This window comes from Protopterus annectens, chromosome 16.part0 (genome assembly GCF_019279795.1).
Source record: "Protopterus annectens isolate FY-2018-M chromosome 16.part0, PAN1.0, whole genome shotgun sequence".
Classification (NCBI taxonomy): Eukaryota; Metazoa; Chordata; order Ceratodontiformes; family Protopteridae; genus Protopterus; species Protopterus annectens.
In genome coordinates, this window is record NC_056750.1 from 598,590,984 (window position 1) to 598,615,017 (window position 24,034).

The following is a 24,034-nucleotide window of genomic DNA, read 5'->3' on the forward strand; positions in this document are numbered from 1 at the left end:
AAGAGCTGATTAGCAGTGTGCTGCAGCCAACTTAGATTAGCGGATTAAACCATATCATAGCTTATTAGTAATATTCGATATTCTAGAACGAGGGTGCAATCAGTTGTTCCCAACATCAGAGCCTATTAGTTTTATATTTAAACTCTTACTGATATGTCAGATAAGTGAATGCCCCGTGTCATAAATCACCTGTAAGAGTTTGGTGTAAAAATGTTAAATTAATCTAATAATTCTCAGCATAGGATTTGATGTTTGTAAACTGTTATATGCAGTGTTGGACATATTAACCTACCTTTGAATATTGGCAAATGAAAGGAAGATGACTGAAATGTATAATTTAGTCCGTCTTTAGATTTATTTGTTTTAATTATTATTATTATTATTTTTTTTTTTATTTTTTTTGGAACGGTTGAGTAAAGTACTGACTATAATTTACCATTTTCAGTTTTAGTCCAAGAGAACACAAGTTAAACATCTGAGCATAAATTTGAATTGTAATAGTAGAGTCATACATAGGCTGCTGTGAATTTGTCTTGGGGAAAAAAACATTGCTTGTGTCGGCATTGTGTTTTTTGTTTGTGTTGCATTCACTGAAAGGTATATCATGGAAAGGAAGTCAGAAATACAGAATGGGCAGGCAAACCCAAGTGATGTTCTCATTATGACTGATAGAGAGCATTTGCCTCCTCAAGAGATAGTGGCCCTGAAATATCCCAATGGGCAAGATTCCTGACCTCTGGATATAGAGGGGTTCCAAAGCAGAGTCTGTGAGATTTCGGCATGAAGGAAGAAGACACTCTGAAAGATGTAACTAAAAGTTGGAAAAAGGACAGGAAAATGTACTGTAAAGTGAAACAAATGGATTTTCTCTGTATGTATGTTTGTATAGCGTCTTGAAGGAAAATACTAATAAAATAGTATTGATGTTATGTCGTCCAATCTCGCCTTCATTCTTACAATGATGGGTTCGGATCCAATCCTTGGATCTGACTCGGCCGAATACTTAGCTGAAGATCTCAAACTTGGCTCGTAGCAAGAAGGTATCCCACAATGCAGTGGTGCAATTCCCCAGATCTCGATTACCGCTTTACGAGGTTGGATGCGCTCATCTTGGCCGTGGCTAAGTTGTGAAACCTTTTTCTTATATTTCTTGTCACAACTAAATATTTTTGCTGATATATAGTCCTATCACCAATAGATTGTATTTGTTGGCTTCTCTTTGCTGTTTTTTTCCTCATTAGAGAGAGTTTTTTCCTCAGGCACGGCTTTTGCCGTTGCTTTATAGGCCTTTGTATTCCTTGGTATTCCTGTAGTGGTTATTTGTTGTAGTTTTGTGTCTTCATAGATCATTTAAATTAGAGGGCTATACACCTGTTTTAGTTAGAGGACTTGTCCTGTTTCCTGTTTAATAGTTTGTGTTTGAAAATCAGAGCCGTTTAAGTTAGAGGTTCTAATTTTCTTCCCTTATCTTTCTTACTTGTATTGTTTTGGTAGCATTAGTCTTTAAATATTATTGTGTTTGATATAGCCTCTAGGCTTCCTTTGTCTGTGTCAAAATGTCTAAAGAACAGAAAGAAAGAAAGAGAACATAAGCCTTCGGGTTTCAAAAAATGTCAGAAATGCTCGCAAAAGATGTCCATCACTGATGGACATATTGTTTGCGTGTATTGTCTTGGTGCTATCCATCTCCAGGAGGACTGCACCTTCTCTCATTCGTTTAGTGCCAGAGTTCTTCAGGAGAGAAGAAACAAGCTGATTCTTAAAGGGCTTTTAAAACCTTCTTTTGAAGAGGCCATTCATAGCTCTACCTCTTCTTCTTCATCTCCTTCTAAAAAAGGAAAATCACACAAAAGACAATCTCCATCTGCATCGGCTCATTCGGAGCCACCAGTCAAACTACTTAAAATTTCTAAGGCCACTACTTCCTCGGCTCCACAGTCTTTAGAGCCGTCAGAAGTTTTTATGGTTGACAGGCCTGGTTCTTCGGCTCCAAAGCCTTCAGAGCTGCAAGATACTTCTACTCAGAGCCAGTCCATTGAAATTTCTCCAACCTTGAGATTGCCTACCCTCCATAGGTCTTGATCTCCTTCATTATCTTCCAAGTCTACAAGAAGCTTATCTGATGAGGACGTGGAATGTGTGGTACGTAGACTCCTTAAGTTGCCGGGGCTGACTAAATTGTTCTTGGCTCCTACCCATTTGGTTTCGGAGCCTACTGTGCCCAATATTGTTCCTCCTCCTAGCCAAGCTGGTCCTTCGGAGCCGGAGTGCTCGGTGCCACCTTCTGTGGGTTTGTCGGTTCCGGAACTCTCTCTCTGGTCTCCATGGAGCCGACTTCTGCTCCTACTCTCTTGGTGCTGTCCGGTGAGTCTGGGAGCCAGGATTCCCTGGTCGGCCCCGTGGGGGATTCTCTGCCCCGATCTTCTTCGGTGCCAAGCTTACCCCTTGGAGCATTAGCTCGGGTTAGCTCAGCTCCTACATTGGCCTCGGGACCAATCTCGTTGGGTCCGTTGCCTCCCTCTGTCTCCTCAGAGCTGGGGGGCTTCTTCGGAGCCGGCAGGATCTGCCTTTGAGCTGATGAGGAGTGTGTTGTCTTCCCATTCAGTACCACAGAGGGTTACCAGTACTCTTCCCCCCAAGGCACCGGCTACTGTCTCAGCACCACCCATTCCTCAGGACAGCAGAGACCCAAAGCCTTAGGATCCCCCTTTGGGTGAACCCCTGTTATCCGAGGCTTCCCCAGAATATCCTTTTGAGGAGCCACCTTGGAAGAGAACCAGCAGGAGGAAGCATATTGACTCCCCAGATGAGTCCATTACTTCAGACACTGACCTCGATGAGTTGGAAGGGTCCCCAAAGTCGTCCTCTGTCAATATCTCATTCGCAGATATTCTGAAGATCCTTAAGCAAAGAGGCGGCTGGCAGCCCACTACCCCTTCTGATGAGGAGTCAGTGTACCTGAAGGCTTTCGGATCTCAACCTTCAACCTCCTGGGTCTCCCTGCCTTTCGATGAACTAATGGATCTGGTTAGTTGAAAGGCATGCGAGTCACCTGACACTTTGGAACCAGTTCGTCGGAGGCCAAACAAATTTTTGTCAGTTCCTCTGGGCAAATAATCCTTAACAAAGGGAGTACCTGTAGATGCTATGGTGGTGGCAGCAGCCACCAAAAATGAACTTGCAGAGACTTCCTCATCTGTTCATCCTCCAAATAAAGATTCTAGAATGATGGACCGATACGGGAAGCGTATTTTTTTTTCAGCAACTTTTTTTTTGCGATCGCTGAATTACCGATTCCATATTATGAGGATACAAAGAGATCTCCTGAAAGAGCTAGGAGATATTTTGCAAGGCTCAGTAGCTGTGGGTGTGAACGAGAAGGTCTCCTCCCAGCTTTCCACCTTAAATTCCATTTTCAGCTCCCCATGAGGCTCATATCATACGCAGCAGATGGAGCGAGTAGGGCAGCAGGTTCCGGAGCTTCCCTAAGGAGACACTCCTGGATGCACTTGTGTAATTTTGCAGAGCCCTTTAAGTCTACCTTTACTAACGCCCCCTTTGATGGTTCCTCTCTCTTTGGACCCAAAGTAAAAGACACTCTAACCCAAATGCGAGCAGGAAGGAAAAACTCTCTCTGCTGCTGGAGTACATTTTTCCGTACCTTCAAGACCTTATCCTAAAGGTCAGAAGAGCGGAAGGGTGTGGTTCAAAAGAACTCAGAGATTTTTCCAAGATGCATAGGGTGATACCTTCTCCAGGGGCAGAGGGGGAGGTAATAATTGTAGACGCCACCCCAGAGGCAGAAGGGGTCCACAAAACCAGGGTGACCGTGATTCCTTTCGCAGACGCCCTTATCAGCGCTCATGAAAGGAGGCCTGACTGCTCTACTCTGGAGGCATTCAAGGGACATTTATCGATGTACACAGAAGCCTGGCGAAGTATCACAAACTACAAATGGGTATTAAACGTAATATCCAGAGGATATGCCATCCCCTTTTGCTTACCTGTCCCGAAGACCAAAACACTTCCGGATGTTTCACCAAATCTAAGGGAACAAGCAGTTGTAGAGGTTCAAAAGTTGCTCCAAAAAAAGTAATCCAAGAAGTCCCCGCAGACAAAATAGGATTCGGAACTTAACTCAAGATTCTTTTTAGTGCCAAAAAGAACAGGAGAGTGGAGGCCTATATTGGACCTAAGCAAGTTAAATGAATCTGTCAAAAAGTCAAAGTTCCGAATGGTGACACTGCAGTCTATACTTCCTTGTTTAGGGAAAGACAATTGGATGTGCTCGATAGACCTTCAAGATGCTTACTACCATATAAAAATGGACAGGACATCAGGAAGGTACTTATGCTTCCGGCTGCGAGCCAGGCATTATCAGTTCAGAGCTCTGCCCTTTGGTCTCACTACAGACCCCAGAGTGTTCTCCAAATGTATGGCTGTAGTCACGGCTCAACTGAGACGTCTAGGATTCCATGCGTTTCCCTATCTAGACGACTGGCTCCTGTCTGCCACCACCAAGCATCTACTCCTACAAGCCAGGGATCTAATGTTTGGCATCTGTAATCATTTGGGCATTACAGTAAATTTGCAGAAATCTGCCTTGTTGCCTTCTCAACGTATTACATTCATAGGCACAGATCTAGACACTTCATTGGTGATAGCACGTCTTCCAGCAGAAAGAATCGTAGCTCTCAGACAACAAATTCTTCACATCCTTCCCATTGACATAGTGAAAGCAAAAGTAATTCTACGCTTATTAGGAACAATGGCCTCCACGATTACACTAGTTCCTCTTGCCAGAATGCACATGAAGATACTTCAGTGGTTATTATTTGCCCAGTGGTCTCTTCAAGAGCTTTCAATGTCTCATCTGATCAGAATAACGGAATCTTGCAAGAACGACTTGAGATGGTGGACGCACTCCACTCATGTGACAATAGGCAGACCCTTTGTTCCACTTAACCAATAGCTACAGTGACCACGGACGCTTCCCAGACAGGGTGGGGGGGGCCTTATCAGGGAAGAACAGTCCAAGGTACGTGGCAAGATCACAAGGCTCACTTGCATATAAATGTTCTAGAGATGAGAGCAGTGCTTCTTGCGTTGCAAGCACTTCCAAGACTTTCTCCCTCTATGGACTTTTGCGATCCAGTCAGACAATATGTCTGTGGTTTGGTACATAAACAAGCAAGGAGGAACCAGATCCTACCCCCTTTATCGAGAAGCCCTAAGAGTATGGCAATGAGCACTTTCTTCCCAGCGCTTTCTAATCACAATGCACATTCCGGGAAGTCCAGCGTGATAGCAGACAAGCTGAGCAGAGCAATTCTAATGCCTCACGAATGGTCTCTCAATCACAGTGTAGCGGAAATGATTTTCCAAACATGGGGACAGCCTTGCTGCAATCTCTTTGTCACTCCCATAAATGCCAAGTGCGGCAACTACTTTACCCTAGTTCCCCCTCCGGGGGAGACACCGAGAGATGCTCTGGCTCATGATTGGCCCTCGGGACTTCTATATGCCTTTCCACCTTTTCCTCTCATACCCAGAGTAATTCAGAAAGCTCAAAGCTCGGAAAGCAGGATAATTCTCATTTCCCCCTACTGGCCTTGTCAAGTTTGGTTCCCCTTCCTGTGGCCCCACCTTCTGGAGAAGCCTTGGATCCTGGACCCAGTACCAGATCTGCTGACTCATATGTCGGGGGAGCTTCATCCTTCTCTCCACACCCTAAAATTGACAGCTTGGCCGCTCCACTTCCCAGTTTAGTCAGGCTTCACAATTTCACTCCTACTGTAAAATATATTTTAATGTCCTCCCATAAAGCTTCTACTAGAAAGCTTTATTGTAGCAAATGGAAGAGGTTTTCTCTGTGGGCTCAAGATAAGAAAATTGATCCTTTCTCTGCACCCATTCACTCCATTTTGGAATTTCTGGCGGAACTCTTCCAACAAGGTTTCAGCTGCAGCTACCATCAAAGTTCAACTTGCTGCAATTTCAGATTTTCATGTTGGCGATACTTCTTCAAACTTAATGTCACACAGGTTGTGTAGAGCCTTTTTAAAAGGTGCTTCCTTACTAAGACCTCCCTTTAAGGAACCCCTTTCTCCCTGGGATCTAAATTTTGTTTTGTCCCATCTCACTTTACCTCTCTTTGAGCCTTCTTCGTCTTCAGACCGTAAGTTCCTTTCATGGAAGACCTTATTTCTAGTGGCTCTAACTTCCACTAGAAGTGTGTCAGAACTGCAACCTCTTTCTGTTAAACCACCATATTTGATTTTTCATAAGGATAGGGTATCCTTATGCACTAACCCTTCCTTTTTACCAAAAGTTGCTTCTCCAAACAATATAAACCAATCAGTAGAACTCCCAGTATTTTTTTCTCAACATAGCAACAAGGCAGAGAACAAATTACACCAATTGGACGTGCGCAGACAACTCAGATTCTATTTACATAGAACCAAAGACTTCAGAAAATCTGACCAATTATTTGTATCCTTTTCTGATGCAAAAAAGGATCATCAGTTTCAAAAACCACTCTTTCTAATTGGCTTTCAAATTGTATTACCTTTATCTACAAATCTAATAACAAGGATCTACCTTTCAAAGTAAAAGCTCATTCCACTAGAGCATTGGCTAAGTCATCTGCTTTCCAAGCCAGAATTTCTTATAGATAATATTTGTGCAGCAACTATGTGGTCTACTCCACATACTTTTATTACACATTACAAAGTTGATTTGACCTCCAGGGACAGAGCATTGTTTGGTTCCACGGTGCTGAAAGGTATACTCCCGTGAGCCACCCAGGATAAAGGTGCTGTCCCATCATTGTAAGAATGAAGGTGAGATAGGACAGCATAACATAAAGAAGTTATGTACTCACCATAAAGTTCCATATTTGTTGTCTATCTCGCTGTTCATTCTTACAAACCCTCCCTCCTTCCCCCTGCCTAAGACTTCTTGTGGACCTGGTAGATTTCCACTACCTCAGGGGCTCATTGTCTCAGCTTGTTTCTCCTTCCAGTATTTTTGGTATGGACTTGCACATTGTTTATATGTATATGTGTGTAGATATGTATATAGTGTACATATTGTTCAGTATTAGCAAACAAGATATGGGGACTTGCACCACTGCATTGTGGGATACCTTCTTGCCATGAGCCAAGTTTGAGATCTTCAGCTAAGTATTCAGCGAACCCATCATTGTAAGAATGAACGGCGAGATGGACAACAAACGTGGAACGTTATGGTGAGTAAGTAACTTATTTTTTTGTTTGCTGACCAGCCTTAAGGAGAATGCTGTGTATTTTGGAATACTGAAGTTGTTTTACAGAACTTTTGGAGGAAAAGAACGTAGCAGTGCATGTATGACATTTTGTTTCTCCTCATATTGTGTTGCCCTTGTAAACAAATCTCTGTTTAAAACATGAAAAGACTGTTTCAAAGTCCATTCTTATTACTGAAAGTCCTGCTGGTTGCTGCACTGTACACAAAATGTGTAATGTCTGCAGTTTAGACATTTGCAAAATTATACATAAAGTAGTTCTTTATGTCTTATTAAAGATAAATACAGTTGTGTGATATACTGTCCTGACACTAAAGATTGTCGGATACTGAAAAGTCATGGAAGAAAAGTTTAAGGACTAGAGTAGTAAATTGAGTGAACAGGGAGATGGAAGACCTGGAGATAGATTAGTGATGTGGCCTGAGGAGAAGCACTTGTATCGGGCTTTGTTGAGAAGATAAACTTTTAATTGCGTTAATAATGTGGTGTTAGAGGTTACATCTTTTACTTTCTGGGTGGGTGGAGTGATTTCCACAGATTTAGAGCAAAAATTGAGCAGCTGTGGTTTCTACATTGCAGTTTTGTTTTCATAGTTTGTAGAATTGTGTGTAAATTTTTCATCAGTGATTATAGGAGGGCAGTTTGATGACAAATTTTGCTACCAGTGGAATTCTGATTATAAAAGTTTAAATAGTTGAGAATCTACCAAAATGCCAACTGTATCTCAGATGGACAGATATTTTGCTTTGCATGGTGTTTTATATTGATGTTCTTGCCTAGAAGAGAGTGTGTTGAATCGATACATTTTATTGGAAGTGTTCTGTAGAACTCTTCTAGGATGACCATTGAGGCTGAAGCTGCAAGAGGAAGGCCATGTTTTAGCTGCATAAAATTGACTCCCATAGATGTAGCAAATCTCACAGCAAAAGGTAGAAAGCGTGACATCTTTCATGCCCAAATGTGGGTTTTAGAATTTAGTTTGGTCAAACCAGATGTCAGGGTATTTAAATGAGGTATTTGTTTAATTTGGTATATTGTCCAGGTCTTGGATTTCTTTGGATTTTGGGGACTCAGACAGTTTTTAATTTAGGTCAAAGAACATTTATTTAGTTTTAACTGAGTATGAAATAAGGTTTTTATTGTTGATCCATATGAAAGAATATGAAGGTTATTTTCAAGTTGGCTTTACAGTATGGAGTATGAAGAGAGAGATGTTAGTAGAATACTTTTGTCAGCGTATAGAAGAAGAGGAAATTGAGGCAGGTCATTGGGCAGTTTGTTAATGAAGACTGAGTAAAATTGGTTGCTAAGATTTCCTCTTATAGATCCTAATTGTGTAGAGAAGAGTTAGTTGAGAAGGAGGAACTAGTTTTAACTTGAGAGAAAGTCTTGGAACCATATGGAGGTCACTTGACTGATACCAATGATCTAATTGGAGTTTATGTTCTACAAGATCAGATGCTGTTGCTAGGTCCGTAAATAGTACACAAGTTAGGTTCATATAACCATTATAAGTAGCATCCCTTCAGAAAGGGTAAATATTCCTTTAAACCTGAGAAAACTAATGTCCCATTTCTGGAAAATGCAATGTTTGATGGCTATGATGTTTTGAATTTTATCTCCATTTGAATTATCATGTGCACCTTAACCTTCATTTTTGTTCTTTTTTAATGAATATTCTTGTTGTTTTCAAGCCATCAGCACTGGTTTAAGTACATTACCTGTTGGGGTGGTGGCAAAGAGCCTTGTGAATTCAGTTTTCAGCATAGAGTGAGAGAGTTGTGGTGGACCGTGCAGTGTTTTAAGAATAGTTGGTATTACTGGCCCAAGTTTTTCTTGAGTAATTTCCTCAGAGAGGTCTGTAATTATAATATAGACCAAACCTCCTCTTAGACTATTCCTCAAGGTCTATAATTGAACTTTTGAAAGAGTCATTTTTTTCTAATCTGACAGTTTGTAGAGTTAGCTTATGATCATTAAATTTGATAGACTTATTTCGAATTCTGAAAAACTTCGGCTGATTAAGTGCTGTCGTAACTGAAGAGTTGTCTGATTAGTATTTGGTTCATAATTACACATAAAGGTGAAATGCCCTTCTTTAAAGTGGATGCAGTAATCTCAAAGAAGGTTCTCTGCAAGTGTTGAGCTGAGTCCATGTTAGTAATGGCAGATGTGCTACAGTTATTACCCTTTTGACTATTCATGAATACCTTAGTGAGGTTAGGAGGCATGTCTTCTATCGGTGATGGATAAGTCAGTATGGTGTCATCCTCAATAAGAAGTACATTGTCGTTTCTTGTTTGCTTTCTTTTTGTTTCAGTCATATATTGGGGATTGCAGTAAGTCACAATGCTTGGTATCGTGGCTTTGACTGGCGTTATTACCCTCTTTATTTTTGCCTACCAAAACCAAGCAAAGGGTACACTGTATTTCATATTTTAGGACAGAATTTGCTGCTAGGTAGTATTGTGAGACTTGTGATTACTGGCTTTGAGTACCAGCTACATAATCTGCAGTTGCATTAGCAGGTTGGATGAAAATACTTGTGCAGTTTTGGCTCTGCCACCATCTTGCCAAAGTCAAGTATTGGCAGTTTCATAAATGATTTTATTTTTGCCTAGTGTTTGTCTGATATAATTCTTTCACTTTTTACAAAACTGGATAATTACTGGCATCTCTTTGAATTACTTCCTTTGTTAAAAGATAGTTGCTTCTTAAATATAGCATGCCCTCATCGTGGAGTAGATTTTTTCCCTATTTTGGCACCTGTAAAACAAGATCTAGCTGCTTCTCTCATATAATGACATTGCTGTACAGCTTCCTCACTGCATGAAGTCTTGCAGTAGTTTGTCTTCTTATTTTTTAAGCCATACTGATAAATGCATTTCAAGACTGTTTAAGCCAAGGCAAGGTGCCTGTTAGATCCATCCATCCTCAATCCCTTTTCCCAATTTGCACTTGGGGTTGGGGTGTCACTTCAGCAGTGACAATTATCTTGAGCCAAGGTTTATACCACTGCGTGGCTAACCCTGCCGCAGTAGTTCATTTGTTTCACTGACTCGCACACACACTCTAACCTATGGCCAATTTACAGTATCCATTCCACCTACCACATGTCTTTGCAATGTGGGAGGAAACCGGAGCACCAGGAGGAAACCATTGTGACCGCAGGGAGGGCATGCCGACTCTGCACAGAAGGCACCTCAGCTGACAATTGAACTGGCGAACCTCTTTCTGTGAGGCGATGTTAACTGCTGCACCACCGTGGCCACCCTATCTGTTAGGTGTTTCTAATTATTCTTTGTTGTTAGACTTCATACCAAAATTGAAATCTGTATGAGAAAGTACTTGAATTTTACTGATTTATCGGAACATGGAATAAAAAAAAATAAGGCATAGACATAGGTTTATATTTTCATGGTAGGCTATTGGTCCAGTGGACCATTTGTAGCCTAGCCAACAGTCCACCCCATTTAATAAGACATGAATTAATACCAGACCTAACCTGGTTTTGGCCCCTTTTCATCCCTTTCTAAAAGGGGTAGTGGGGCCAGACCATTATGACTGGCCATCAAAGACACAACCACTTCTCATTGGGGAATCAAACCCTGGTTTCTCTTGGGATAGGCAGCGATACTTAAAACTATTTGAATGAGGATAACAAGTTCTACATATAAACTTGTTGGTTGCTTCTACTGACATTTGTGTATGTAAGGTTACACTAGATTTCTACATTATGCAATCTTTATTTTTTTTTTCCTTAAAGCAAAGAAAATTGAAATGTGACTTTGGGTAAGAATGTTGGGCACTCTGATGCTAAACATGTGCTGTAATGTTACAGACATTGGAGTGGATGTTTATAGAAGCCCATTCCTACTTGGTATGGCGACGTACAGTATCCCAGATGACTGTGGTGGCTAGAATTTGTAAAGTAATTAGGTTTCACAGGCTGTAATCTTAAGCAACCATAGAAAAAATGCTAAAGCACATGTCTGTGCTGATGATCAGGTTGTCAGTTGTTAAAAGTGACGTTCTTGTCCAAATGATGAAAAGCAGTCTGTCCTAACATGCTCATAATTCTTTTTCAATTTGTAGTACAGTAACGTGATTATTTTCTTTTTTCTTTAGACTTTGTTGGCAAAAGCTTTGTTTGACAATTTTGCAGAGACTCCTGATGAGCTTTCATTCCGTAAAGGTGACATTATGATGGTACTGGAGAAGGACACTGCAGGGCTAGAAGGCTGGTGGCTTTGTTCCCTCCATGGACGACAGGGAATTGTCCCTGGAAACCGTGTCAAGATTCTTGAAGGAGTGGGCAGCTTCAGTCCAAGTCTCTCCAGCCGCCATGTGAAGGATGTGGGATTATCTGAATTCAAGCCAGCAGCAGTTTATCAGGTACCTCCTACACTGACATCTGCTGGCTGTGTTGTACCCTCCCTACAGCCAAAAGAAGCAGCAGTTTCTACAAAAGACCATCATATTCTGTACCAAACGCCACAGTTTGCAGACAAAAGTATTTATCAAGTCCCACTTGGAGGAGCAAGAATATTTCCCACTGCTCCAGCCAGCAATGATTCTCATGACGTGTATCTGATTCCTCCTCCAGGCAGGCGGGGCAGCATTGAATCCAAATCCTACCCTAAGAAGGACACTGATATTTCACAGTCTCCGGTTCGATTACAAGATGGTGAATATAACCCCCCTAGTGTTGAAATCTATGACACTCCAACCCAGAGGAAGGAGAGTAAAATGGCAGAAAGTCAGAAAGAATTAGAGGTAAGTAAAGGAGCTGGATATACATTAATTTTGTTAGCTAGATGCTGACAAAATTGCACATTAAGTTAGCAAAGTATACTTTAAATGGCCATTCTAGCTGGTATGGATAAGGCATAATACGTTAGTATATAAGAAAAAGCAAGTTAAAGGTTGGTGTACAAACTGTTTTTTTTTTCCTTCACTCTAAGTCATTCAGCTTGTGAATTTGTTAGTCTTAGAAATAGATGCATTAAGGCCACAACAAAAATAGAAATATTTCTTTGCCTTTATATAGTTTAACGCACAGGTTAACATTTTGCATTTTTTATTTAACTGTTGCTTTTGTTATAATCTTCTGTTTTTTTATTCTAAAGTAATTGTTTTAGTTTAAGAAAAATATAATAAAATGAATATTTGCTGTCAAGAACAGAACACCAGCATTTAAGTTCAGCATTCAGGAAGAATTTGATCAGAAAGTATTTTTGCTGACTTTTTGTAGTAGAAAGAAAATGAGCTGTGCATCACATTAATACAAATATGAAGAAAGATGGTTATCTTGAAGCAGCTTAATAAACTGTTAAAGAAAGGGGTTTCAGTGAATTAAATACGGTAACTTTTGAGGAGTTCAGTGATAATGGGCAATAAAACAAATATGTTTGCTTCACACTTGCCTAGTGTAGAAGTGCATTTGTAGAACTGACAAATTGATTTAATTCTGTGCTTCACAAAAGTTTGAGCAAAGAAAAGGCTGGATACATGCCAGTAAGCATGATCCCTGTTAAGAGATTAAGGACCCCCCCAATTTATATATCCTCACAGCTGAACCTCATCTTCTCCCAGTGCCTCTCCTTGGCCACTGGATCTACCAAACCGTTTTGCCTACATTGAACATAGTCCAGCTGTATTCTGGAATGGTGAATACATCAAGGCATCTTGGAGAAGCATCATATTGCTGCTGAGGAAGTGCTTTTTTTCACTTTTTTTTTTCTGTTTATCCTTGCACATGCCCAATAGTATCCTGTGGATGGGGCATGCAGTGAGTGTCAATGCTGCACCCTTCTGTAAGGGACCGACCTGTACAGGACTACCACGCCGACCTGCAAGTGACACCATGCAGTTGTTTCCCAGCTCTCTTCCCCAAGGAAATCAAACTGCACTAGTTTGTACACCTCCCCCTTCCCCATAAGGAAAGGTATGCCTACCCTTCCTGCCTGCCTGCCCTAGAAGAAGGCAGTGATTTTTTTTTTTTGTCATTGATGTGTGTGTAGAAGAGTAGTACCTAAGCTTGACCATTCTACAATTGCATTACAGAGTGAGAGGTTGTTAGTAGACTGGATGAAGTGACGGGTAACAAAATGGTATCAGTAATTGCAGTTTGAACTGAGGGATAGGACAGCATGCTGAAGTTTTGGTTTTGTAAGTAATACAGCATGTTTAGGAGAGATAACATACCACACCTTTCTGAAGTTATCTGACAAATATCTGTTAACATCAGGAATATTAGGGTGCCATCAGTAACAAAACTGTAAAGGGATCCATCAAAAAGTGGAGAAATACAAAATGGTTAGATTCAGTACTAATAAATGAAGGCTTGTAATCTAAGTCTTGTTAGACTTTCTAATGGAATTCATACTATTATCTACCAGAAAGAGAATGTTTTATACATATATACATATATATATATATATAGCAGAAAAGTATAATATGTCAGGAACGTCGACCAAAGCTGTTGTAGGTGAATGGGCAGTAAAAAGGAAAAAAAAGTGACATCGATATACAAAATATTGGTTAGACCAAATCTGGAATTTTCTTCCTTATTCTGGAGACTACATTTCCAGAAAGGTAAACCTAAATTAGAAGAAGTGCTAAAGAACAAAGAGTTTATAACAGTCATTGCGGTTAAAAGTACATTATGATGTGAAACAGACTGTGCTGGCATAAGCAAGTCCTATAAGCATGGCAAAGAAGCCAGTGAAGTATATAGTGGCTGCAGATGTGCACCATACTGTTCCATGTGGCAGTGCTGTCTCCCGGGATTCCTGTCTGCGGAAGTCTTATGGCTGGCCTGACTTACAGAGCACTTCACTTTTTCCCATCTTGGCCAAGTGGACTCCCTCCCAGACCAGTATCATGATGGCAGTGTATAAAGGGATAATGGCTGTCACTGTCTTCTGATATTTCTTAACTCGGCTCAGTAGACAGCATTTGGTTGCATTTTCAGTTTGTTGGTTTAGCTTGCTTCGAAAGTTCCAGTACCACACTCGGACAAAAATTCTTACCTTCTTTTTTTCTGTTGGTTATGTTTGTTATTGGCAGCTATAGATGTCTGTTTTTGAGGTTAATAATTGTATTGGGGTAGGAGACAAATCACCTACAAAGACTTCAGTGAATCATGTCTTTTTTTTTTTTTTTGAGTCCAGAGCATGATGTACCAGTTCATAGGTGTGTACTAGGCTAATGTCCCTGGGGCCTTTACAAGCCTGGCCCATAGGATTACCATGGCATCGTGCCACCCGACCTTAGTTCCCAGTGCCTCTATCGAGCAGAGCCACTGGAGTGATCCCCGGGGTGAATTTTCTATTTCCCATCCACTCATCCAAGATTCCTCTTGAAGAGGGCCAGTGAGGTGCTCTGCTTGACATGTATGGGAAGTCGTTTCCATAGCATGGGCAGTCTGTGTTATGAACCTGTCTCTCTACCATGTTCTGTTAATTGTGGTAATGAGGTTGAGGTCTCTGGAACATGTGGTGCAGAGGGATTGGGATTTCTTTAGATGTAGCATTTCTATCAGAGCTGGGTCAGACATGGCTTTGTAAGTCAAGCAGAGATTGCCTCTAAGTAGGCGATATGAGACCGAGAATAGTTGGAGTTTTTTTGAGTCTCGTCATATAGGACAAGTGTTTAAGGCCTAGGATCCTCTTTGTGAGGTACTTTTGCGGCTTCTTCAGTTGTTGCAGGTGTCTAGTGAAGGGCATGTCAAATGGGGCATTGTACTCGATGACTGGCCGAATGACGGAAGAGTAGAGGGAGACAATGACCTCTTTCTTCTTGGATGCAAAACCCGTAGTAATGAGATGTGCCACATAGAAGGACTTTCTATCCACAGTGGCAATATGGTGGTCAAAAGAGATGTTGCCGTTAACCTGTATTCCCAGATCTCTTATAACTCCTTCTGTGTTCACTGGACTACCACTGATGTGATAATTCATGGAAATCGGGTTTTTCCCAAAGGGGATGACTACACATTTTTTTGGCATTGAGCTTAAGGCCATGGTTCTGACACCAGTTGCTGGTCTCAGTGAGGCCTTTCTGTAGAATGTCAACATCACTTGGAGAGTTAATAATAAGTCCCAACTTGCAATCGTCTGCGAACTTTGTCAGCCAGAGACCCTTCGTGTTGGCCTGGACTTAAGAGAAGTAGATACCAAACAGGAGAGGACCCAGGACTGAACCCTGTGGGACTCCACTTGTGACTGGTTGGCTGTTTGACTTGGAGTCAGCTACTTTCACACTGTGGGTTCTATCTGTGAGCCAAGTTGCAACCCACCTAGTGATATAGGGGTTGATGCCTAGCTTAGTGAGTTTTTCTATGATTCCTGAGTGGAGAATGGTATCAAAGGCCTTGGCCAGATCAAGGTAGGATGTATGAACCACCTTGTCTTCATCCACAACTCTGGTTACTGACTCAAAGAAGTCAACCAAGTTGAGCAGGCATGATCTACCCTTCACAAAACCAAACTGTGTGGGATCCAGAGTTTGGAGATTCTGTATATCCTTGTTTATTAGGTCCATGATGATGTGTTCCATAGCTTTGCATATCAGACTCGTCAGGCTAATGGGGCAATAGTTCCGGGGTCTGTAGTCACTCCTCCTTTGTGGAGAGGGGTGACTGTAGCAGTGCGCCATTCAGTAGGGACAAAGCCTGAGGTGAGGCCTTAATTGAACAGGGCACACAGGTGAGGTGCTAGTTCACTCTGTAGTTCATGTAGAACACAGCCAGGGATATTGTCAGGTCCCATAGAAGCTGTATTCTTGGCCTTGGACAGTGCTGTTTTAACCTGTGCAGCAGTGTAATACTGGGTGCCTGGCAATCTGGGGGGGGGGGGTTAAAGTTCACACTGAATCTGAGCTGGCCTCAGCATGCTTTGTTTAACAAAAGGAGCCTAAGTACAGTGTGGAATCTTTCCAGAAGTTGTCTTTTCTGAAGAGAAAGCAAATCTGATCCCAGTCCACTAATGTCATTTTTATTTTATTTTATTTATTTAACATTTGTTAACCGGGAATGTTCGACTTGGAACGAGCCAATTATCAGCGGAGAGCCGGGGAGAAATGCTGCAGATGCATGTCTTGGTAACGTGGGAGGAAACCAGAGCACCCAGAGGAAAGCAACACGAACGCAGGGAGGACATGCAGATTCCACAAAGAGGGCACCCCAGCAGAGAATTGAACCGGAGAACCTCTTGCTGTGAGGCAACAACGCTACCGCTGCACCACTGCGCCATCCTAGTGTTTTTTTGTCTGACTGCCCACATATTTGGTGAAGCACCCGAGAGAGAGAAAATCTGGGAGAGTGATGACACTATATCAAATTCAGACTGCTCCCTTTGGTTCAAAAGACACATTTTGATGAGTTGCCTTTGCAGCTCTTGTACCTAGCATCAGTTAATACCAAAGCCCTTGGTACCACCCATCTGGAAACTGCCATGCTGCCAGAATAGAGAAATCCTTTTGCCATTGATCATTCCTGAGGCCTCTCAGTGGGCCTTGGTGCCCAATGCTTGTATTGTAATCCATGTAGGAAAGGGCAGCATTTCCATGGTGTTTGTACACAAAGACGTTGTAGGAGACTGATTGAGGCCTCAGGAATCTGCCTGTGAATTGCAGCCTCAAAGGTAAATGGCACTCCTGAATGTAGACTGAAGATGAAGTGAAATGGAAGCCAGCTGTCGTAACTCAGCCTGGGCTCAGTGGGCCTTCACCACATCCCAGGCTCTCCTACAGGATCTTTTCAAGTTGGCCCAAAATTTGTGAAGTTTATGAAGCCCAGCCAGCTAACCAACCACTTGTGAATCTTCATTGTTGTGGTTTGCCTCAGGAAAAGGAGTGGATGGAGAGTTACCTCACCAGAAGGATTTGAATACCTCAGATTCGCAGGTAGCCAAATTAGTATATGTTTATCAAATATCTCCACTCTGTTACTGACAGTCAGTTCCAGAGGGTACTTTCTCTTCAGAAGGATATCATATTTGGAGATAATGTTCATAGAATGAAGTAGATCTTTATATGAGAGCTTAACAAATTCTGTCAGGCCAAGATTAGGTACATTAATTTTCTGGGCCTGTCCAAACCCAAACCTTTGGCCATTCTTCAAGTCCAGGAAGTGTAGATGATGTATTTAGTAGTGCATCCTTGCAGCCTCCTGCTCCCGTGAAACTAAACCACTTTTGTAGGGTCCATTATTTTAACAACCAGCTATATAACAATTCTTTGGCTGACCCAGCAGAGGTGTTCTTGTATTCCATCAAGGAGTCTGTTGAGGCTGCAGCTATGAACTGTGTTCCAAGTCCTAAGTAGTTGGGGAAAATAGCTTCTACCTCTGCTACAATAGCTGACAGGGCTGTAAACCACCAGACTTGTATAATAGAGTTTCAAGAGTCACTCCTTTAAGAAAAAGGTAGAGGTGATACTGGACAAGAGCCTAAAGAAGGAGATGCGTGACCTATGCAGCCTTACTTCCCAGGTTTCCAGGCACTTCATGAAATGTAGTAATGATACAGTGGTTACATCATGCAGGGTAGCTGCTATGCGGTCTGTGGTTAGGTGAGATCGCCTGCCAGAGGACTTGGTCCCTACCAGAGCAAAGAAACTGTAAGAAAACATAAACATGCAGTCTGTCATTTATACTTTTCATATACCATGTGCCTAGATATGTTAGAATCTACCCCAATAAAAGTTGGCCTTCCTGCCATAGGAAGGACAGGGTCCAAGCACAAAAGGACAAGAAGCACTGCTACAGAAAAAATGGCAAGCTTGACATGAGAGCAGGTCTGGTAGCCCTCAGGGCAATGGTGCTCAGAGAGAGTAGCTATGACTCGGCAAAGCTAGCCCCTCTCCATACCCACCAATCTGCCCCCTCAACCCTTCCCAACCCCCAACACTTGCCTTGCTCTTCCATCTTCCCAAATATTTAAAGATGTGACACAGATTGGCTGTTTTTTTTTTGCAGAACAGTGGAGGTCATCACACAGGGCAAGTGGGTCTTAAAGGGACTTGGGATGGGGTATCATTTTTCACAAGTTCCAATGGATCAACTCAACCTTTCCCACCAGTGCTACAAGATCTGATATCCCAAGGCACCTGAAAAAGAAGAGATGAGATTTTACTCCATATGACTTCTGGTTCTTAGCAAAGAAGAAACTTGGAGGCACATGTTTGGACGTTTCCTCACTGAAAAAGTACCACAATTTAAGATGCTGGCCTTGAAGAGATCTCCAACATTTTTCTTCCACAAGGTAAAATATTTTATCCTGGACTTAAATGCTCCTGGCTGCACATCTCCATGCCAAGAGTGAAGAGTGAAATTTTCTTAGATTCAAAGCAAATGGTTCACACAAGCAGATGACCTCCTTGCTTTTTGGCTTGCCCCACTGCACTTAGGATGTTTACGGTACGCAAGGCACCATTAATTGCCTTTTGCAGGACAAAGTCATATTTACCAATACCTGAATGATTGCGTCATCCAGACAGCATCACTGAAGAAGATATAGGATGCTATAGACTTTACTTTGAATTGTTTTTTGTCCCTGTGACTTTCCTTAAATCTTTCAGCTCATACCTTATTCCATCCAAACAAGTGCTGTTTCTGGGGACAGTCCTGGACACCAAACAGCAGAAGTCATTTTTTTCCTAGACAAGACTCAGTATTTCAGTGCAATTCTCTGCAGAACCACATTTTGACAAGAGAGTTTCTTAGAGTCTTGAGTTGTTTGGCATGTTGTATTCTGATGGTTCTCATAATAAAACTGCATGTAAAGAAATTGTAGTGGAGGTATCAGTATGTCATCTGCACAGTGCCATGTTTCACCATCACCATACATAACAAAAAGCTGTCACAGTGGATACACTGTTTACCTCATTCTGGGGGTTACCATTAAAGCTGTACATGATGTCTCTGTTTATCAGAATGGACCCCTCAAACTCGGTCTGAGAATCACATATGGGGTAATGAGATCCAGGGGGACTTGAAATTGAGCTTCCAGCAGGAGTCATATCAACATAAAGGAGACACTGATAATAGTCATAAGGACACTCAAGCCGATGTGGTAACTGGAGGAGCATAGTACACATTCTGATGTGCTGTGCAAGCTAAAATTGCAAGCATGGAAGGTGTTTCAGGGATCAAACTCAACTCTCAGGATACTGTACAGCTTATGCCTAGAGAATTTGTTAGCAGACCAGCTAAACAGAATAGAAGCAGATATCCATGAGTGAATGCTAAACGGGGATGTGTTTCTGGAAATAATTCATAGGTAGTGTGTGCCAGATGTATATCTTTTTGCTTCTCCAGGAAACAAGACAGTTGAGCAAATTTTGCAACAGGATGTCAACAGCAGGCACTTGGGCAACAAATGCCCCCCCTATTACCTTGGCAGGTCAATTTATATATGCTTTTCCTCCAATACCCACTTTAGAAACTAATGTGTATATCGTAAATTTCACTCTGCACAACTGTACATTGCACTGCGCTTTTTCACTAGAATATATGTTTGTACACATATCTTATTCATTCAGTCTGCCTGATGCAGCATATCGATCCAGCTGATTTAATACTCCAGCCTCAAGCCCTTCCTGTTTACTCATAATGCCCTGCTCCTCCCTGACTAACTCAGATCTTATTTTCCGCCTAACGGTGAAGCAACATCGATCTAGGCAGGTAAGTGCTCTGCATCTTATTTGTAATTTAACGCTAGATATAAAGATATTTCCTGTCCTAGGGCATTGTTATGTATAAACTTTCTTCCTAGACTAAAAAAGAAGAAAAAAGTATTCCACGACCAGTTCAAAGCTGGAACAAATCCTTTTAATATAAGTAATAAGACACTTCACACACAAGCTGTAAAACACAACGTCTTCTTTTATACGGTTTGCTGTGGTTTCTTCCTAGACTAGTTACTTTAGATTATTTTGATCTTTCTTTAGAAAATTTGAAGTTATTCTTCTGCCATTTCACTTGTGGCCTCACAATATCTTATCTCCCACTCCTTCCTGTAGTTCTTAGTGTTAGCTTATTAGTCATCAGCCTATTAAAAATATTACGATTAGCTGAGTAACCAACTTTTCTGGATTCTAATATATGATTTTCTGTGTGTGAAATTCTGATTTAGTGTTAAATTTAGGGTTGCCAGTTTTTAGAACAGATTATAAGTGTTCGTAGTGCATATAGATAATTCTTATGTGTGTGTTTTGGTGTGGCTCTTTTATTTACCTTTCTTGTTAGGATGGATCAGAAAGCTTCCACCTTCAAGAAATGCTTCAAATGTGGGCATAAAATTCACCCACAAGACCCGTATGAGTTCTGTGGTCTGGGGTTAGCACATCTCAGTGCCTCATGTAGTATATGTGCTGCCATTGGGCCCAGAGCCCTATCAGACAGGAGGAATAAACTTATTCCAGTAGAATCCTTCCTCTGGATATGGAGCCCATCATATCTATGAAGCATTTTGAGAAAACTCCCAAAGCCAAGGACTCTGAGCTGAAGAAATGTCCACCCAGGTCTTTGGCTCCAGTTTTGACTCTGAAGACTCCAAGGCTCAAGGAACATGTGGCCTGAAGTCTGACTTATACCCTACCTCTGGATCCAGAGCTCCTGACACAGGCTTACTATTCAGGACTCACCTAAGAGAATGGAGAATGTATCTCTAGACCTTCATTGGCTCTATCCACATGGTCCTTAAACTCTGGAGGAACTACTGTAGGATTTAATTTGGATCACTTGCTGCAGAGGTTTCTCAAAACCCAACTCAAGATGGTGGTTATTGCGACTCCATTGACTTTGAAGCCACTAGGCTTCCTCACTGGTCCATGTTTCGACTCTGGTCTCGCTGGATTATTTTGGTCACCCAGATCCTGTGGCCCGAGAGTCTTGACCTAGCCTTCATCACATCCAGGGTTTTGGGTTCGACTTAAAAATCTTGGCTCACTTCAGACCTGATGACGGAGTCTCAGAGCCAAGGGATCAGGTGGATGGCTTCTATGAATTTGTAGAATACATCAGCCATTGAGACCTTGGCTCAGATGTCCTCCTCTGTGTCATTCACTCAGTCAGATCCCAGAATTCCACCCAAATCATTTGCTCTCTATTTAGGGAGTTGATTACAGCCATGGGGGCAGTTTTTTCAGATCCCCTGGAATTTGGAGTGACTTTTCAAGTGTTGAGGAGGATAGTTTCACCCAAAATCAGATCCATAAGGATCTCCGACTACAGTTCCATCCTATGACCCACACTCTTTGGGTTTTTCCCAATAGGTGTTATCTGGGCGGATTCATTCCTTTGACCCCAAACCTGCATCATTACGGCAGACAGCAGTTGGAGGACTCAGAAGCATCTTTCCCTGAGCCACCTAGGAAGAGGGTGTGCAAGAGGAAGCACTTTGAATCATCTAATGTGTCTATTACTTTGAATACTGATTCGGATGATAGAGAAGGCTCTCCACAATCTCCCTCCCCCAAGGACATATGCTTCTGAGAGATCTTCGTGAGACAGAGCGCATCCAGGCCAAATAAACCTCCCTCTCAGGATGATGTACTGTTTGAGACATAAGGAATGACCCCTTCTACTTCCTGGTTGATGGTTCTTCGTGTTTCACTGTTGCAGTCATCACTTTTGGGTTATCTGCTTGCAATAGCCCTCAGTCGGCCTGATTAACAAAGTCTTGGGTCCTGTGTCGATTGCTGTCCCTTCTTCCATGACGTCAGGTCATCAGGGGTATAAAACATGCAGCCGACGCCATTACATCAGTCTTTCTTGCCGTGCAGTGCCCGAAGCAGAAGCAGTTCACAAGTGCCGGTCGGCCGACTCCCTAAATTTTTGTTTTCGAGTTTCAGAACTGCAGTCTTCAACTAAAGCTAAGTACCCCGGTGGGGAAACTTTTTCTTGCTCCTTGCTGATATCAGTAAAAGTTAATAATTGCATTACTTGTGGAAAACAAATACATACACAGGGCAGATGCATGTAGGACCCTTGCACGGCAGAAAAGTCAGAAATCCAAAAAAACAAGCCAGCAAGTGTTGGAAAGTGCCAAATACCAAAAAGTATTTATTCACATAAGAGGGACAAATCCCCCTATAAATCTGATATAACAAATTCAGACCGGTTTCGGCTCAGCAGAGCCTTCATCAGTGAAATTCAAAATTGAATTTCACTGATGAAGGCTCTGCTGAGCCGAAACCGGTCTGAATTTGTTATATCGGATTTATAGGGGGATTTGTCCCTCTTATGTGAATAAATACTTTTTGGTATTTGGCATTTTCCAACACTTGCTGGCTTGTTTTTTTGGAAAACAAATACCTCATAAAAGTTTTCATTCGTACTATATTCCTTGCCTAGGCCCTGACCACAACGTACCGGGCTGTCGGTTTTATGCTTTATTTAATCAGCGCACTATCTGTCGTCACTATATTTCGGTTCTCGGTTTAATTATCCAGAAATGTCATCAGTTAGTCATCCGACTACCGGGATTCCGAAAAAAACGCAAGGATAAAGACAGAGACAGGCCGTCGAGGTCCAAAACTGCCGATGACGCTTCTCCTAAGCCAGTTGCCAGTTCGCTGGTACTCATTGAGGTACTTTCGCAGCCCCTGATACCCGCTACTTCTGATTCACGGGCTTCTACTGAGACCCATTCGGAGTCCCGTATGCCATGAGATGCTTCAACTGTGGAACCTGTGGATGTCTCTACCTTGGATGGGTCCAGAGCTGCTGTGCAGGCACCAGCTTCTGAGGGTGTATTCAGGCCTACGGACTTGCATATTAAACCGATGCCTCCTTCTTCTTTTAGGCCTAAATCTCGAACCATGCCTAAAAAACCGGCGCCCAGGCCGCATGCTCAGGCCTCTATGCCTAAAAAAAAAAAAAAAAAAAAAAAAGATAAGAATGGCTGAAGATCTTATAACTCTAATCAAGGGAAGCCAGCCTCCCCCTTCTAAGAGACCTAGGACTGAAGTTGTTTATGAATCTTCTGACCAGGATTCTGATTTTTCTGATGATCTGGATTTGCCATTATCTATTTATGAGGATTCTGATGCAGAGGACTCTATTCCCTCTTCTTCCCCTCCAGAGGATTTTTCTTTTGGTGAAACCTTACATACTCTAAGGGAACATTTCCACTGGGAAAGCCAGGAGATGTCCTTCAAGGATGCATCTGCAGTCCTTACAAATGGGTTGTCCTGTCGTCAGACAGCCCTTCGGTCGGCCGGATTCCAAAGTCTGGGTCTGGCCTCGGCTGGTGTCGCACTTCACCCAACGTCATCACTGCTGGTCTTCGGGTATAAAGGCATCAGCCGATGCCATTTTCCTCAGTCTTTCTTGCCGCGTGGCGCCCGAAGCAGAAGCTGTTCGCAAGTGCCGGTCGGTCAGATCCAGAGATTACTACTACCGAATACTTCTTCGAAGACTTCTAAAAAGCTAAGTACCCCGTTGGGGACTCTTTCTTGCCTCAGCCGATGTCAGAAAAAGTGAATAACTGTTTAACTTGTGGGAAACAAATACCTCATAAAGATTTCCACTCTTACTGCTTACCTTGTTTAGGCCCAGACCACGACGTAGCAGCTTGTTTAGCCTGTTCCTCCTTCAACCGACGAACGCTTAGGCGTCGGTCGGAGTTTGCTGAACAGTTTTTCGGCTCAGATTTTGCGTACATTATGCCGTCGGATCCTCCGACTACTCAAATTGTTAAGAAACGCAAAGAAAAGGACCGACACTCGCGGTCCGCGGTT

The 24,034-nt window shown here is 42.2% G+C and overlaps 1 protein-coding gene across 4 annotated transcripts in view; it reads left to right on the top strand.

Moving 5' to 3' along the window:
* The window catches only part of LOC122790444 (breast cancer anti-estrogen resistance protein 1-like), an 829,901-nt gene that overhangs the window by 380,867 nt on the left and 425,000 nt on the right, over positions 1 to 24,034 (top strand). For all 4 annotated transcript variants that reach the window (XM_044057980.1, XM_044057978.1, XM_044057979.1 and 1 more), the window contains exon 2: positions 11,414 to 12,061. In XM_044057980.1, coding sequence (XP_043913915.1) covers positions 11,414 to 12,061 — 648 coding nt within the window. The remainder of the gene's footprint in view (positions 1 to 11,413; positions 12,062 to 24,034) is intronic.